Source organism: Camellia sinensis, chromosome 13, assembly GCF_055761805.1.
Source record: "Camellia sinensis isolate YWXY chromosome 13, ASM5576180v1, whole genome shotgun sequence".
Taxonomy (NCBI): Eukaryota; Viridiplantae; Streptophyta; class Magnoliopsida; order Ericales; family Theaceae; genus Camellia; species Camellia sinensis.
In genome coordinates, this window is record NC_138973.1 from 47,657,624 (window position 1) to 47,677,189 (window position 19,566).

General features: G+C 34.9%; 1 protein-coding gene across 1 annotated transcript; it reads right to left on the minus strand.

Annotated features, from left to right (window-relative positions):
- Window positions 1–561: 561 nt before the first annotated feature.
- LOC114281137 (lon protease homolog 2, peroxisomal) lies at window positions 562–18,914 on the minus strand. The gene is given in 18 exon segments (XM_028223589.2): window positions 562–1,011; window positions 1,764–1,865; window positions 2,097–2,342; window positions 3,681–3,787; window positions 3,790–3,874; window positions 4,126–4,428; window positions 4,825–5,038; window positions 5,708–5,838; window positions 7,647–7,853; window positions 7,942–8,143; window positions 11,853–11,980; window positions 12,618–12,701; window positions 12,802–12,981; window positions 14,313–14,404; window positions 14,615–14,784; window positions 15,061–15,169; window positions 15,259–15,371; window positions 18,623–18,914. Coding segments are annotated over 18 exon segments (2,664 nt in total). The 5' UTR covers window positions 18,730–18,914; the 3' UTR covers window positions 562–927.
- Between the last annotated feature and the right edge of the window lie 652 nt (window positions 18,915–19,566).

The following is a 19,566-nucleotide window of genomic DNA, read 5'->3' on the forward strand; positions in this document are numbered from 1 at the left end:
CAATCCACGCTTACTGTAGTGAACAGTGAAAGCGTGGTTACAATCCACGCTTCTTTAGCTGAACAGTGAAAGCGTGATTCACAATCACGTTTTCTTCAAAAAAATAAAATAAAATTATATGCACAGTGAAAGCGTGGTTTTGGAACCACGCTTTCTTCAGAAAAAAATTTAATGTTAAAAGCGTGATTTGTAACCACGCCTTCTTAATTAAAAGCGCGATTTGCAATAGCGCTTTCACTATTCATCACATTTTGGACTCCAAACAGTGAAAGCGCGATTTGTAATAGCGCTTTAGCCTAGTTTGAAAATTCCGTCCAAACTAGGCCTAATTTAGAAATTAAGATACAAAATAGGCTTAATATGGGAAAAGCCCCTTGGCCAGAACCCTTAACCTCACTATAAGGCCACTGGTTCGAGTCTTACTGCATGCAAATCTTTTCCCCTTTCTCAAGCTATGGCCTCCATTGTACCGAAAACATGATTATTCCAAACTATAAATTTGGAAGTAAGGAGAGAAACCTCAAGTACTAAGTTAAAAGAATAATTAACTATCTTGAAATCTTATGCACCAACCAACCAGAATGCATTCCTTTGCTCAACTAAAAATGGATTATATACAACAGTTTATCATTTGTGATAATGAGAAAAGGAAGCTATTGCTTGCCCCTCTTAGAGATACATATTGATGAGAATAAAGAATGATAATACATGTCAAGAATTTCCCAACAAAATCCCACGAGAAGTGATGTTAATGGAAGGGGGTCGGTCCCTGCATGGCCATTGACCTTGTTAACAATTTCATATTCATCTCCGATTGCCACCTTTAGTTGCCGAGTTGAGAATCTGTATACCTAAAACACATGGTGGCAAGTTGAACGATTGATCACCAGAAGGTTTGTTAGGTAAACAACAGTTTGTTTGTGGGTCTCATAACTTTGCGTACTGTCTCCAAGGGCAACCTCCTTCAAAAGCATGATCCAGCACATCTTCCATCCGCTTAGCTAGTAGTATCTGTTGCAGAGAACTATTGTGAAGAATGGAACCATGCATACACAGAAAATGCAGAACAAGAACACCTAAATATGAGTAGCCCCAACCACATGTACATGAGGGGTGAAAAATCCAAACAGGGCCATAAATGTTTGTTGTGTTCACCAACTAGATTATCTCATTATTACAACCATATTCTTATGATCCTGGTTTTTCATCTTTACATATCACATTACAATCTTTAAGATGACCTCTGCATGATACCTTTATTATCCAAACAACTTAATTAGTTCAAATTAATAAAAAATGAAGTCGGATCATTATGTAGTTGCTTTAACTCTCCTTACAAATGCCTCAACAAAATTCAGCATCTTTGATCAACTAGCCATGCCAATACTTGCGTGTTCATGCGTTTTTTGATTTGGAGGAAAGATTTTTATTAAGAGACCCCCTACTTGTAGAGATCTCCTTCCTTTGTCAACATTGAACTTTTGAGTGAGGTTCCTAATCTACCCAAGGTATTGGCTATTGGAGATCCAATTGAGAGGTTAAATTTTACTAGATGGTTTGATTTCTCTATATCGATACATTATTGAGCCAAAGTTTCACCTTCTTTCTTTCTTTTACTTCCCCCCCCCCCCCCCCCCCCCCTCTCTGCACAACTAGCCTAGCTAGAGACTTGACCAGTGCAGACTAGCAGGACCACTTTCTAGTTTTCACATGCACTTATACACTACTGAAACATCTTAGCCATATGCATAGAACAAACTTGCCTCTAAACTGTCAATCACAGCTGATGGTACTTCAACTAAGTCCTTCAAATTCCTTTCCGGAATGATGACTCTCTTGATACCATATCGATGAGCTGCCAAAACCTGCATAGCATGTATTCGAACAAGCAAGTCAAAAATAATGCTTGGAGCATCATTTATCAACGATGTCTCACACTATGCCATAATGCAAAGAGAATGCATTGAGCACTCCATGATTAAATTTCACATATAAGATCTGCTGCATTGCGCATACATACAATTAAAATTGGATGGTGCTGCAATGTACTCAAAATAAAAAAATAGCATTGGAGAGGAAGAGTGTCAGAAGCATACCTTATCCTTAATACCACCAACAGGTAATACTAGACCCCTCAGAGTCATCTCTCCAGTCATTGCTGTATCAGCCCTTACCCTTCTCTGATTGAACAGTGAAACCAGTGATGTTACAAGAGTCACACCTGCTGAGGGTCCATCCTTAGGTACAGCCCCAGCAGGGAAATGTATATGAATATCCCGACCCTCCAGTAGATTAATTCCCTCCGCAGAAACCAATTTAAGTTCTGCTGCCCTTGATCTGACCTGTATGTTAAGGAAATGTCCATAGAATTAAAAGAAGAAATTATGAACTCTCAAATTACCAAAAGAAACAAAAATTGTTTTACCACAAGCATTTTGTTTTGCGGAATGTCTTGCAATAACACTGCAAATATCTGGCAAACAAAAACTGCTGATGTCTATATTATGTGTGTGAAGCAAAGTCCCACATCGCCTAAGAACTAAAGTAATATTAAGCATATAAGCGTGAGGGCGTTGTCACCTTAATAGTTAGCTTTTAAGGTGAGTTCTACCCAAGACTGTGTAACATGGTATCAAAGCCCGAGTACTCAAGGATGGGTGAGGGAGGGTGTGAAGCGAAGTTCCACATCGCCTGAGTACTAAAGTAATATTAAGCATATAAGCATGAGGGCACCGTCACATTAATAGCTAGCTTTTGGGATGAGTTCTACCCAAGACCGTGTAACAATGTGCATATAAAATATTAAAAACGCCAGTAGACCAATATTTTCATGCAATTTCCAAGTGCAGACCATTTGTGCGTTATTTTGTAGAAGTTAGGTTTTCAGTGACAGTTTCATGATGTTTATCTCATGCAGAGGCCACGAAAATGTTAAAAACCTAAATCAAATATAAGGTCAAAGATAAGAATGACATCTTTTCTTTCTTTTTTCCTTTCAAAACAGAAATAGGTTAGCTCTATTGATACTCATCTAGAAGCTTACATTATTAGAGCCGTTGCGACTTAAATATTTAAAGCATTAACAAGCCCCCTCCAGCATGGCCAAACTATCCTCCATGAGTGGGCCAACATGTACACAGAAATAGTTACCAGGCAAGCAATGAGATTTGAACACAAGAACTTCATAGTACCACTTAACAACCACCTCGTCTAAATACTTTGCGTTATTAGAAAGGGTGACTCAAATATTAATATCACCAACAATCTCTAGAAATTAAATGAGGGAGAGCATATGAGGGCAATAGAGAAAAAATGAAAAAAGCATAAATAAGTTTATAGTTATCCTACGTTTGGCAAGAAGGGAAGATGGAAAGATTGAAGGGAGATGGAAGTGAGGCTTTGTGGTTTTATAGAGGAGAGTGAAGAAAAAGGGCTAAAGTGAAATAATTAAGTTCATTGGTTAGTTATCTCTGCCATTTTAGTACTTTTATTGTTTTATATTTTAAGAAACAAATGCAAAAATTGAAAGGCTTATGCCATTTTAGTACTTTTAAGGGACTAGTATTGTTTATTAAGATCTAACCATGGGGGGGGGGGGGGGGGGGGGGGGGGGGGTGTGCGGGGTTGCAGCCAAGAAAATAAATGATGTTACATGGAAACCATTTGAAGAAAAAGATTACCCAGGTCAATGCGATCTGAGCCGATTCTTTGATGACATCACCCAGTTGCCCAGTGAGATGAAGATCACCCTTTCCCACCGTCGCTGTAGCCTCGACAAATTGAACCTCCCACCAAAAGCCGTCCAAACCAGCCCAACAGATACCCCAGGACTTGAGACTCGTTCAGCAGTTTCTCTGTCATCATACCTTGGAGGCTGAATTCCATTAAAATATTCCAAACCACGGATTTGTTAGCCATTTTACAAGGAACTCAACCAAACAAACAAGCATGTGACAACTTTGTGCCACTTAAAGACTGAATATCAAAACTGATAGTTCCAACTAATCAAATATATGAATCGTCTCCAGAAACATCAAGCTGAGTGTGAACGAAGTTCCCCTAGCTTCTCACAATTATTTCCAAAGTCAAGTATCCTGATTAAAAATATATGACAAGCATACTTACCCCTAATACTTTTTCCAGAACTGCGATATCCACAACAAAAGGTGAGGTAACTCTGAATGCATTTGAAATCTCATGATTGCTAACACCCATTGGAATAACTTCCATTTCAACCTCAGCTCCATCAGCAAGTCTGCTCTCAAGTAGCGGTGAATCAAGCCGGTGCACATCTTTGCTGAGTGGTAAACAATATTCTTGCTCTGCAACACTTACAGCTGCTGCACGAGCTAAGGCAGCTAGCCTCCTCTCCAGATTCCGAACACCAGCTTCTCTGGTATACCTCTGAATGACAAGGTTCACCATAGCCTACCACAGAAATGAATAGATCAATAAAAAATCCTCTGTAAGGTGATTGCAACTATGAGTACGATCATCAAATGATTTTTTCACCATAACTTACCACAATAGAAAGAAATATAAACCAACGAAACATGAGACCAAGCATTACATATTCTCACCCAATTATTCATCACAATGCAAATACAGCCATCAAAAACAACCAACCAGTTGATGTAACAAAAAGATTCATACACATGAATGATCATTAGTTCAAAGAGAGAATGATACCACAGACAGTACCAGTATGCACCATCATACATGACCATGTCAAAGGCATATTCTGGACCTCATCAAGCCAAGATGGAAGGATGGTTTAAGTACGATTATTTTGGATGTACTTCATTAAAATTACAAATTTATTACCTCGGGAATTTGCAGGAACTCAGAACTCAAGCCATGCTGATCCAGAACTCGTGGAATGAGATGTCGCATTGCTATTCTAAGCTTTTCTTCAGGTGTATATCCAGGCAATTCAATGACTTCCATCCTGTCTAACAGTGGTGGAGGAATAGGTTGCAACCTATTTGCAGTCGCCACAAAAACCACCTTTGAAAGGTCAAATGGAACATTCACATAGCTGGTAAACTTCGATTAAGGAATCATTTTGGATATGTCCACATTTGCCAGATTGTTATAATGTATAAAATGCAATACTGGAACATATTGAGGTTGATGTGGATATAACAAGAACTTAGCATATTCTAGATGCTTAAATCCTTCTCCGATGAGACAATTTCTACCCAAAAAGTCATTTCTGAAATCTTACCCACAAAACAAAACAGAGTAATGGACAGCATAGATACTTCGAAGGAAAAAAAAAAGGAACAGACAGAAAATTAAGATTTAGATATAGATTATCCAATGGCATATTCAACAGCCAGATATAAAGTTTATAGCCCCAGAAAGTCAGAAACCCAAGTCATGGACCACAAAGAAGGTTGAGAAAAACCAAAATCTCACCAAGTAAAAAAAAAAAAAGTAAATAGTAAAACACCATCTTGTGAACATGCAGGCAGGTGGAAATGTATTTAAACTTAAACCAGTTTTTTTTTTTTTCTAAAACAAATCTTGAATGAAATAACTGGAGATAAGATGGTAGGCTGCCCATAATTTGAACTGAAAGTCATGCAAAGGAACATGTATTTTTAAAAGAGTCGCCATCAATCCAATGCAAAGCTTTGTAGGCTTACAAAGAGAAACTAACAAGATGTTTAACTGAAACACATCCAGAAAGTTAAAAGGATACTGATCGTTGAATGTTTTGTTCTGTTCAGGATCAAGAACTTCCAGTAGAGCAGAAGCTGGATCCCCCCGAACATCAGAACCCGTCTTGTCAATCTCATCCAGCAGCATAACCGGGTTGCAAACAGATACTCTCTAAAATTCACAACATCAAAAAAATTGAAATTTTAGGCTGTGCTTGGTTTGAGTGTGGAATCAAAATTTTTAAAACACTTTTCAAAATTCATAACCAAATACACAACTCAAAATTACTCAAAACTCAATTCAAAAATTAATTTCAAAACTCAACCAAACACACAATTCAAAACTACTTTCAAAACTCAACACCAAAAAATCTTTTCAAAACTCTATTTTAAAAAAAATAAAAATTAAAAAATTATTTTTTATTTTATTTTTTTTAAATTATTTTTAGAATCATGATTTGAGTGTTGTCTTTTAAAATTTTTTGGATTTATTTTTTTTAAATATTTAAAAATTTTCTTACTTTCACTTTTTTAGGATAAATATTTATTTATTTATTTTAATGTTCACTATATTTTATACATTTTTGTGCCGTATTTTTTTTAATATTAAAAAATTGAAAAAACATATTATTTTTTATTTTAAATATATAATTTATATTTTAAATATTTATATTTTTTATTTTAAATATTTTAATTTATTTTATAAAAATATTTTTAAATATTTATATTTTTTTATTATTTGTTTGGTTACGATTTGAGTATAGAGTTTTGAAAGTAGTGTAGAGTTTCGAATTATATGTTTGGTTATGAGTTTTAAAAATAATTTTTGAATTGAATTTTGAGTTATGTGTTTGGTTACGATTTGAGTGTGGAGTTATGTTTTGAGTTTAAAATATTAAAATTAAAAATTAAAATATTTACAAAATAAATTAAAATATTTAAAAAAATATATTTATATAAAAATTATATATTAAAAATAAAAATAAAATAAAATTTTCTTAAACATTTCTAATATTTAAAAAAAATCCAAAAAATTCAAAATACAACTCAAAATTCAAAAACTCAACTCAAAATACAACTCAAAACTCTTTTCAAAATTCAAAAACTCTTCTCAAAACTCATTTCAAAACACTTTTCAAAACTCATAACCATACAAATTGTCTCTTTTCAAAACTCAACTCACAATTCCACACTCAAATCACAACTCTAAAAAGAGAATCACAATTCCAAAGCTAAACCAAACACTACCTTAGTCTCTCCCCATCCAGCAAAGCCCCATTCCTAAAGGGAAGGGGGGACCTATGTATTCAATTTCCTTAACATAATATTGTAACTAATATCAAGTAAAATAATACGCAGATGAATGGCAAAAACTGTGAAAGCATCCAACCAGATTAATTTTTACATGCCCGCAAACCCACACTGCAGCCATGCTAAACCGTAAAGGGGGCAATGCTGTAATTAGACCACGAAAAGGGTATTCTAATTGACTACTATTTTAATGCATAAAGTTCCCTTTGTTGGTTTCACAGATGTGTAATGTTTTACAAACAGAAAATTTAACATATTTTTGTAGAGCATGACAACTGAATTAAAGCCTTTCACAAAACATCCATCCCAAGATGGCCCTCTATTACAAAAATGCCATCACCAGATAATTATGCTGGGTTTTTCTATATTACTTTTTTGTAAGATTAGAATTTTCCTTTAAAGATGCTCCAATGAACACCTTAAAGGAGATGCAACCGATGCAAATGGTACTCCACTTCTGAATGTGTCTTGTGGCAGTATAAATGCAAACAAAGTGGCCTTTTCAAAATAAAAACAACATGCTTCATTGTTGATGACTTTAGGATGCAGGATCAGTCTATGTAAACACCATTGGGCATAGATGAACTCCTAACTCAAATTACATTGCAAGCACATAATGAATGATTTAACTGGGATTCTGGTGAAAACAACTATCATCAAAACCACTACCTTCAATCCATCAATAAGACGCCCTGGCATGCTTCCAATGTATGTCCTCCTATGCCCTCTAATATCAGCCTCATCCTTGACACCACCAAGGGATATGCGTACAAACTTTCTGCCCAGAGCAGCAGCAATAGATGATGCCAAAGACGTTTTTCCAACACCTGGAGGGCCAACAAAGCACAAAACTGGGCCTCTTGCCTCTGGTTTAAGCTGCAATTCCCAAAACAAACCAAATCACGTTGAATTCGAAAATCAGAACATGACATATTAAATCAACAAGAATAGAGGATTGGTAAACCTTCTGAACAGCTAGATATTCAATTATCCGCTGCTTGACTTTGTCTAAACCATAGTGGTCACTGTCCAGACGCTCTCTTGCAGCCCTCAAGTCCAATTCATGTTCTTCACTGACCTTCTGCCAGGGTAGATCAGAAAGAAGTTCCAGGTAAACACGAGAGCTACTGTATCCAGGTTGCTGAGGTTGCATTTTTTTAAGTCTCCTGATGAAAGAATTTGCAATTGATATCAAAAGCAAGCCACAAGATTCCAGAACTAATTACTTAGAATCATGCAGTTGACCAAGACACAGAACTGTAAGTCAGGAAGAGATTGTAAAAGAGCACATCTTCAGCAAAATCTCTCACAATGTGGAAATTTGCCTTACAGATACTGGGTCCCATCAATGAAGAACAATGTTCTCACAGACCAACTAAATATTAGCAATTTAAAAGCCCAAATATTCAAGAGAATATTCATTGTTACCAATGTACAGGTCAAGCAACACACACACCATTAAGTACGAAAAATTGCATCAAAACTTGTCAATAGTAAACAGAGCTCACTATTAAATTCAGTTAGAGAGGTGAAGATCATAAGTCCCAAGATGCATGCACAGGATCTGAAATGACGTTGTAGCTATTGCAAAGTTGCGAATTAGTTTGTAAAAACTCCAGTTTGAGATGGTTTTGCAACAAAAGAAAACCATAAGGTAACCTCTTCGCTTTCCATGCAAAATATTGGATTATTTTATAAATGCTTTATTTTCAGATGCCCATGTTACAAGTACATCCTAAGATAACATCTTTCATTTGTGTGAAACACATTCAAAGTTATGCATATTGCATAACACATGCAACCTTACACATATTGCACAGTTGGGATCCAACGCCAGTGTCAGAAGTCAATACAATTGACTGCCGTCACAAGCGTTCACATATTTAATTAGTTTTGACTTGAAGAAGTTCTATACAACTAGAACAATACAACTAGAAGTTCTCATATTTGATTTGCTAAAACACAATTATATGTGGTAGGTAGCAAACTTCTCCTTGTCAACAATTTTCCAGAAACAAAGACTTCTTCACACATACCCATGCTGGGTTCTGTTCAATGAAGAATCTTACTACGGTAATGCGCAATAGAAGTTCATAATGGCTCTCAGTTACAGAACTTATGTTGAAGTCTTTACTTTATCAATTATTCTTTTTTATGGTTCGTCTTCATGCATACACCAAAGCTAATAACTAGATAGAGTGATGTTCAAACATAGGAACCAAGGACGAATGCACATCGGCGGGTGAACCAGGTAGGGAGAATGCGGGCTAATGGGGTGCTTCTTTCAACGGAAGTAGAGGTTAGGGATGGTATAGTGGCATTCTATCAGCATCTTTTTCGTGATGAGGGTCAGATATGGCGTCCGGGGTTGGATGGTGTGGTTTTTTATTCTATTTCTGAGGAGGATGAGCCCTTGTTAGAGAGGCTTTTTACTGAGGAGGAGGTCTATGGTACATTACGAAGTATGCCTGGGGATAAGGCGCCGGGTCCGAATGGTTTTTCCATTTCTTTTTTCCAGTAGTGTTAGGGGGTGGTAAAAGGGGAAGTGTTGGAGGTGTTCGAGCAGTTTCATCAAACCGGGCAATTTGAGAGTAGAGCCTGAATGCCACTTTCATAGCTTTGATCCCTAAGGGGGGGGGGGGGGGGGTATTAGAGACTTTCAGTCTATTAGATAGTATCTAAGTTACACGGATTCGGGTACGGATATTGGATGAGGGTGCGTATTTAGGAGTCGGACACTTCAAAATTAAAAATTAAGGATACGTGGATATTTATTCAAATTTATATACGGGTAAGGGGATACGTTAAATAGATTTTTAAAATATATATATATTTATTATATGAAGATAAGTTATATTATATAAATAACAAATAAAAATTATAAAAATAATTGTAGATATAAAATAAATTATATTATATATGATAAAATACGTTATTTGTATTTTAGACATAAAAATTATATTATTTATGATATATTATATTATATAATTTTTTTTGGATGAATAATATTATATATTATTATATTAATGCAACTTATACTATATGTTAATGTAAATATAATATGAATAATAATTTACAAAAATTAGATATTATACTATATTTTATGAAATAATAATTAGATGTTCAGGTAATGTTTTAAGAAATAATAATTAGATATTTTATTATATATGATAAAAATTATAATTTATAAATTATATAAATTATATTATATATGATCAATATATATGATCAATAACAAAGACGAAGAGAGAGGGAAGCAAAGACGAAGAGAGAGAAGCACAGAAACGAAGAGAGAGACGAAGACGATTAAGATCAAGATCGAGATCGAGATCGGCAGTGAGAGAAGAGAGTGACGAAGATGATCGAAGCCCTCCGAGACAAAGACGATGACGATCGTGATCAATAGTGAGAGCCCTAATCGTGATTGATGATCGAAGCCAACAACGACCAGGTTCTCTCTTCCTTTCTTTTCTTTCATTTCTTTTGCTGTCTGTAAAGAGCCGTGTCTGAGATAGAAGAGGCGAATCCGACACAGATCCCACACCCACACCCGTGTCGTGTCGTGTCGACATAGGTACTTCGCCCCAAAGTGCCGAGTCCATGTAACACAGGATAGTATGCGACGAAAAAATTTTGTATTACGGTCCCATTTTTCAACCACAAACATCGAGACTTCTGCCGAAAACTAATTTCTTCCATCCGAGCAACCCTTGCATAATCTCTCCGAGCCACATCCCTATCTGCCATAGCCTCCACAGAAAACCCCCCCTCAATTTCCCACTCATCGAAACCCTGCAAAACTGACAAAATGTTTTGCTTCTGAACCTCCAAACAACCAAAAACCTCTACATTCCACCTTTTCAAATCAGACTTCAGAAATTTCAATTTATGAGCTAATCTATAACTAGGTGAACCCACCACATTATAACTCCCCCACCAACTACCCACCCGCTCTGAAGAGCCAGCTGCTTGTAACCACAGGTTCTCAAATTGAAATGGCGAGGGGCCGCTCCGGACACCCCCACTGTCCAACAAGACAGGCCAATGATCAAAAGTTGGACGATGCAACCAACACTGTAGCATATGAGAGAAATGCTCCTCCCAATCCCCAGAAACCAAGAACCTATCAAGACGAGAATTGACGTAGCCACCCGACCAGGTATAACCTCCCCCCTGTAATGGTAAATCTACCAGCTCCCTCTCATCAATGAAGGAAGCAAAATCCCGCATAGACCTCCCACCTGACTTCCCCCCATCTTTTCCACCAGACTCCTGACAGGATGAGTGTTTCAGGATCCGTTTTTTGGTTAGAGAGTCAGTTGTTGATGATATTGCATAATCGGGTTACGTGTTCAATCGATCCCAATGTTTTGGTATTCATAGATTTTGTGGAGGGTTTGATTAGATAGTTTTGTTTTTTCCTTTTGTGATTAGTTCTATATTTGCATCGTCTTGATGCTTTCTAATAAAGTTTATTTATTTATCAAAAAAAAAAAAAAACATAGGAACCAAAATATGTATACATATCCTTGTCCTGGAGGGTTTGATTAGATAGTTTTGTTTTTTCCTTTTGTGATTAGTTCTATATTTGCATCGTCTTGATGCTTTCTAATAAAGTTTATTTATTTATCAAAAACAAAAAAAAACATAGGAACCAAAATATGTATACATATCCTTGTCCGATGTATTCATGTCCAAATGTAAAACATATGTCCCACTCCACAAAAACAAATCATCAGTAATTGTGAACAAAATGTTATATCTTACTAAATCAAAGCATGGTAATAATCAATAACTTTATCTGCCAAACAAAAGGACATATCCAATCCTATTAAGATCATCAAACTTAGTTACTGCAAGTACAATAACCTTTACCTTAATTCCCTTTGTGCATGCTTCCAAGTATCTGGAGGCATCCCTGCATTTTGCATTTTTCTTTCCAGAGAAGACACATCATCCTCATCATCATCATTGTCCCCAAGCTCCTCTTTAATAGCCCTCATCTAAAAATTGCTCAGAAGGAAGTAGACAAAGAAGGAATAAAAATTAAGATAGCACTATAATGAGGTGATGCAAATTATAATGAAATAGTTGAAAGATACGTTCTCCGACCAGAAAAACTATCCAAATATTTTTTAAGAAGAAGAAAAGCCCTAGCTAATTATTCCAAACTCATCCAAAAATCCCCTTCAAGATTAACCATGGTTTTGGAAACCAACATAGAACCTCCATAAATATGATTCTTAACTTCTAGGCACCCACAAAGATGTAGGTAGGTACAACTACACTAGAAGCCAGTAGCCTATATCTCTTCGGCTTACTGTGAAACTCTCGAGTAGAGACATGGACAAGGAAGGCCCCTGTTTTGATCACTTTAACCAGATGTGAAATTTTCATGAATAAAAAATTTCATTTGTGTAATGAGAACACAATATTTTCTTAATGGATGACATAGGAATCTGTTGCAAGAATTGTAGTTCACGTGAATCTTGCAATTGGAGGTGTGGGCCTCAAGATGTATGAGCTGATAACGGAGCAACTCGTAAAGCTTGTCCCCAGAGAGCCCTAAAGACTCACATACGTAATTAATAAAACTTGAAGTCCTGAAGAAAGATATCTAGCTGATGTTAGAAAGAAAACCTGCTGTCGAAGAAAAAATTCCTTCTGTGTCTTTGACAACTGTCCCTCAACCTTTTGTGTAATCTTCTCTGCTACACGAATTGACTGTTAGAAGTATACAGTAATTAGCACCACTCATGGCTCCTTAAGCGGGAAAGAAAAAGAAAAATAGATGCATATGTCATTGATTAAATTCATAGATAACCTGCAAATGCCTGTCAACTAACACAGTTGCTTTTGAAAGCCTAACTTTAACATCAACCGAATCTAACATAGAGAGCTGCTCCTCGAAGCTCATCTCAAAGCTAGCAACAAAAATATCTGCCAATTTGTGCACTGGAACCGTCTCCAGAAGAACTTTTGTCTTCCCACCAGTTTTTTGTTTCTATAACAAGAATGAAATGGAGAGATGTTGATGATAATGACACTCCAAACAAATCACACAAGAAATAAGTACATAACAATTTCATAGATCAAAAAAATAATCATGCTGCTTTGTTGGCATTGTCATTGTTGTTGCTGAGGAACAATGTTCCCCAACCAAGTCAAGGAAAGCCGTGCCAGTTCCCTATCAATCCCACATGATACAACAAACCCCACACCACAGAAGAAAGTAATTCTAGTAAGATATTAATAAAATATGACGAGGTTTACTTTTAACATTCTTTAAACTCAATGCCATAGTCAATATTCTAAACTTCCAGGTTCAGAAGCCATTGCTTGTCTAGAAAGCCACACAATTTTCCAGAACAGACAATTGCATGGAAGTTTTAGGGAATTTTTTCACCATCATGGAATAATTCAGAAAAATAACACACTGGATGCCCATTTGAAAACATTGGCCTTGTTTGGTTTGTGTTTTCTCAAAAAATTTTGAGAAAAATTCTCTACAAATAAGTTTTTAAAAGTAGTCAAACCAAACAAATTTTCCCAAATTTTTTTTCCAAAACTTGTTTGGTTTACAAGTTTTCCAAACAAATCTCTCTCTCATACACATCAAATCAATCACTTTTTCCAAAACTCTCTCTCAAAATAATTTTTCAAAACATCTTTTGAAAAAAAACCAAATCAAACAAATTTTCGTACTTTTTATCTCAAAACATGTTTCTCAAATACAAACCAAACAAGCCCATTATCTTTAGGAATAATACAAAATAGAAAGGTTTCATACAACTGCAAGATTGACGTATCAAAAGAAAGAATTCTAACTACAGAACCGGCTTGGATCCACTGGGAATTCACAGCACTGATAAAAGAGCCTTACTTCACAAAAGAAGCCTTAAGTATTATTTCCATATTTCAATTCGCAATTTCAATGAAAGAAAGCTGTATAATCTACACTATTAGTAGTTTCAGAAATTAAACAATATATTATCAACTCAATAAAAGAACACTTAAAATTATGTTTATATATATAAGAAATAAATTATTTTTAAAAAAACAGAAGGCCTAGTAGGTCCACATTGAGTCTGAAACAGTGGTTGGTAAGAAAAATTCAAATGCAGTACTCAATTGAAAAACAAGAGAAATATCTTAATGAACACTTAGAACCATAAAAAAACCATTTCAATTAACTGGCAAAACAGCCCTAAGGAAACCAGCAATAAAAACAATTAGACAGAACAAAACATGCTTTAAGAGAGAGCAAGTTCTTGTGAGAATACAAATGATAGGTGCAGGGTGGGTGATTGGAGAAGATCTACTCCCACATTTTACCTGCTCAAGAAGGGAGGTAAGATCTGTGGCTGTAGCTTTAAACTGGCGTGACAATGCTACAAAATCTGGATCTTGCTCAACTTGCTCCATCTCTAATTAAGATTAGAAAAATTGGAAGCAACTCAGCATTTTAACAGATCAGGACTTAAAAGCATCATATGCCATACAACCCCTTTCCCCAAAAATAATGAGTTAAAAAGAAGGAAACTATTCAATGTAGCATTCACGCATGTCAATTTAAAGTGTTAATAACTATGGACCAAACCAAAGTATTTCTAAATAAAAGATTGTAGTTCGCTTACCAGACTTTGTCATATCCAAAGGAGCAATCCGGGCATTATAATAAGTTCCTCTTGTACTAAGCTCCTGGACACTGAATCTGCACAAACCTTCTAGGACGACTATGTATGTGACCCTTCCACTTGGTTTCTCCACTCCTCTTGACAAATGTAAAGCTCGAGCTGCGACACCCCTGAAAGTGCACATCAAGCATAATCCATCATATATATATATAGAACTAATCGGCATATGGAAAAGGCACCCAAAAAAAAAAAAGGGAAAGTTGAGTGAGTCCATGATAACTGAAATCAAAGAGCATATCTGAAGGTCACAACTAATTATAAAAGAATGAATGGCCAAATAGAACTGAAAATTACGCTGCAAACAAATTTACTAGGTGCAGAAAATAAAATTTGGCTTTTACTGAATGCAAAACCAGACACCAAAAAGAATGCCCATCAGTTTATACCTGGTATGCCAATGAATGATTTCTTGCTGATTTTTCCCATCAAGCTTGTGAGGATCTGATGTACCAACTTGAATTTTCAAGCTTCCTTCACCTGATTCAGTCCCAACACCTAGAATGGCAATGAATATTTAAATTCTATCAGTAATGCAATGCAAACTTACTAATCAATACTAACACATGCAGTTAAATAATGATCACCTGAAGATAGCATTGGACCCACTGATGTTGTCTCTGTGGCATCCCTAACTGGAACAATCCCAATTAACCCCTTCTCTTCCTTCTGCCATAATTCTTGTTCCACCAGTTTCACACTGCAAAAAGAATGTTGTTTTCAATGATTTTTTTTATTCAAATAACAATTAAATACCATAAATGAATGAATCTTTCTATGCATGTATTCCAAACTACTGCAGAATCAAGAAATCAAAATTATTGAATAACTTCTTCTCACTTATAAAGTTATAGTCTATGGATACTGATCAACCAGCTAAAACTGATCAACACCATATTCAATTACAATGGATCCAAGAGAGACAAAAATATATTGCATAACATCAGTCATCCTCAAATATGTATTGGCAATTCTTCCTCATTGAAACAAGCACGCAGGCAAAAAGAACAATTTCCTCAAAATTGTGGAAACAATTGTAAAGTAATATATATTACACAGAATAAGCATAACAAAATGCTCCAATTGCTTCATAGTTTTTTTTTTTTTGTTTGTTTTTTTTATTCACAAACATTTCCCCGCAACCAAATGGCACATTGTCTTAAACCCAAACCAAAATGTTTTGAAGCAACAAAAATTGCATATAAAACAAATTCAATTTCTAGGGCCTGTAGCACCAAAACCAAAAAACTTGTAAACGTTGATGCCACATTTGACTGCAAAAAGAAACTGACCATCATTTGCAAATGAAGTTGGCTTTACATTAGGGAACTGATCTCAAATTGAGTATCCTAATCCCAATTCTTACGCTTTGTCGTCACAAAAAACGAAATTGTAATTTGCCTTACCATTCTGTAGAATTCAAATTTGTGCGCAGGATGCTTAGAACAATTCTTTTGGGATGAATTAATGCAACTCCAGTAACAAGAATTCTAAAAGACAGGGAACCCTGATAGTGAACTCATGCTAATCTTCCCTCCATGTTTCCATCTTCAGAATATGGCATAATAATAATCTCCCATCAACCTCATTTATGAACATATTGAAAGTTGTAGGCTTCAAAGTTCCTAAAAGGGCCTAAAGGAGGAAGGACTATCGGATTAATAGGTATAAATTCACTGTTTTAATTTTAATAATTGGCTCTCAAATTATTTTCTTCAAACTTGTGATATGTTTTATATGTGTCTAAGCTATGGGCACATCACTCGTGTGCTCCCTATTAGTGTGTTTGGTTGGAGGATTTGGGAAGGCATTTGGAAAAAGAAAGGGAAAAGGTGTGTGAAACTAAGTGAAACGTAGATTTATTTTATTCACATTTCACCTACCTTTTCCATTTCCCTTTTTAAATCTCTCCTCAAATCTCTCAACCAAACACAGCATAAGTGTCCAAATAGTGTATGGCACTAACAAAATCAAAATATATATACATATATATGACACATTTTGGATGTGTTTGACACAGACACATCACTTTCTTAGAAGTGTTTGTGCCTCTTAGTCTCTCTTTTCATCTTTCGCATCTTCAACTATATTTCATTGTTAAATATTTTAGAGTGTGTAGTTCCTTTCCTTGAGCTCCTCCCTTTGTCAATCTTTTGTTTGAGCTCCTCTCTTTCTTTCTTTTTTGAGGTCTCCCACATCTTTTAAAACTTAGCTGATCACATCATCTTTTGTAACACTACTCTACATCATGATACCTGTTGGCAATATGTTAATAAATTATATAAGAATTGAAAGTCATAATATGTTGGTCGAACAAAACCACTTTTGCCAAAAATTGCCATTAACATCCAGTTCAAACCGGTTTGTATCATGAACCAGCTGGTTCGCATGCGATTTTCATTCCCACTGAACAAACAGTGTGTATCTGAACCAGAAGGCCAGAAACTCAGCTCGAACTGGCCAAAACGTGACCAACTGAACATATTTAAATCCTTGGGCCCAGCTCCTTGGTAGACTATATGTAAGAAAATATCTAATTAAGTATTATTATCTTATCTAACAACCTAAAGGACGAGATCTTATCCAACAACTCGCACAGAGTCATACTTGACCCTATCCAAATATGATAAACCAAAAAGTTCCCTGAGAATTCATGCTGACTTAATCATCAAAGTGGCTTCCACCGACCACCGTTGGCCAATCCCAGAAACTCAGGTGTTTGTTTTGTAGGAGTTACAGGAAACTTGCACTACTCATCCCGTCACTGGAATCACTCCGTACGGATTTTTTTCACTGCTAGATATAACTTGAGTTTGGTTTCAAAATGCACATCTTTTTGCGATTGAAATTTTGAAATCTTTGAGCTATATTTTAATTGATTCCTTTTTCATCAGTTTCTTTGAACTACGTACCAAATGTCCAAAACATAAAGCTTAATTTAGCATCCCTAATTTCAATGCTCCACTATAATTCTTCAAGCATCCAAACAACTAAATAACAATAACACACCGTTTGGATGGGGTGATTTGGTGAGAAATGATGATAAAGAAAAACTCTTTTCTTTTTATAAGTTGAGAGATAAGTGGTGAGAAATGATGAAAAATAGTGAGAAAGATAACTCTCTTATTGGATCATAGGCTAAGAAAAGAATAGAAATGACTGTGGTCTCTCATCTAGGTGAGAAAATAAAAGTATTGGTTGTGTTTTCTCAAAAGCGAAGCATGTGAGGGAGGGATATGATTGAGATTTCTTTTTCTTAGTTTATATTTTAAGGGACAATCTTGGTATTATAAATATTTTACAACCAATCAACTTGTTTCTCACGTTTGTTTCTCACCAAATCTCACCGCTTTTCGTGAGAAATGAAATAGGCTTAATAAGAGAGTTCTCTTTCTCGCAATTTCTCATCCTTTCTCACCATTTCTCACTCAATTTATAAACCAAACATGAGAAGAAAAAAAAGTTATCTTTCTTATCATTTCACACCAATCACCCCATCCAAAAGGAGTGCAAAAATGATAAGATTTGGTGAGAAACAAGTTGATTAGTTTTAAAATGTTTATAATACCAAGATTCCACTTAAAATACAAAGCAAAGAAAAGAAATTGCACTCATATCCCTCACTTACTCACATGTTTTGCTTTCTTACTCATTCCATCATAGTGAGAAAACACAATTATTATTTTTTGTAAAACTATCACAATTCCAATTCCAACAAATTGGGAATCAAATTACGCTTTCTAATTCCCTATACCAATCAGACCCAAAAAAACAAACGAAAATTCCTATAAAATAACAAACGAAAAAATACAACTAAAGTTTTCTACTTTTCCAATAATTTTACCCAAACCAAGCAAATTCCAGAAGAATGAAATCCAGAATACATTTTTTTTCCCGGGAAAATCAAAGAGAAAATAAATTGGGGGTTTAAGCAAGGGCAAGTAAATATACCTGCTGGGTGAGGTGCAGCGAATCCGAATAATTGCACCAGGCAACAATACCTTGTTCCTGAATGGCAGAATGGCTAGTCGACTCGGGAGTTCCACCGATTCAGCCATCGTTTTAGCTCAAATAACTTTCCTTATACATACATATATATATATAGGTGGATGTAGGTGAGGACGATGGCTTTCTTTCTTGTTCGCAAACTCTTTTCTCTCTCCTCATGATTGAAATGTTTTTTGTATTTTATTAGGAAAGACTATAGTCTATGGCACACATTTATTTTTTTGGCGTTTAGTTTGAAATCGGACTAAGGTCTATCATAGAATTTATATTAAATAATTTAAATTATTTAATATTTAGAATTTATTGAATATTTTATTTTTTTAAATAATAATAATAATTAAATATTAATAATTATTTAATTAGATTAAATTTATGTCAATAATAATTATGATTTTAAGAATAACATCTTTTTTTAAATGTATAAAGTACTTCAATAAATTTTATAAATTAAATTATTCAAATTATCAATATAAATTACTGATGGATCCACGTAAACCCAACAGGAAGCTCAACCCTCTTTATAATAAGATATTTCGTTTGATTTGATTTGGAGTTGTTTTCAAATGGAATTTTCAAAAGAACACCACACATTGGGCTTATCATATTACAAAAAGGGGGTGAATTATAAATATATCCCTGAATTTTTTTTTAATTATAGATTATTTTTTATAATTTGAAAAATTATAAATACTTCTCTTATTAAAAAAATTTATTTAACAGAATTAACTAAAAGAAAAATTCTTAATTGCTCTTCTATACAATAATAAAATTATCTAAATTATTAATTGAAAGTAACATCATTAAAAACTGTTAATTAACTTGGTAATTTATTAATAAAATGGACGATTTATTATGAAATTAGAAATTTCAAGAGGTAGAATGTAATT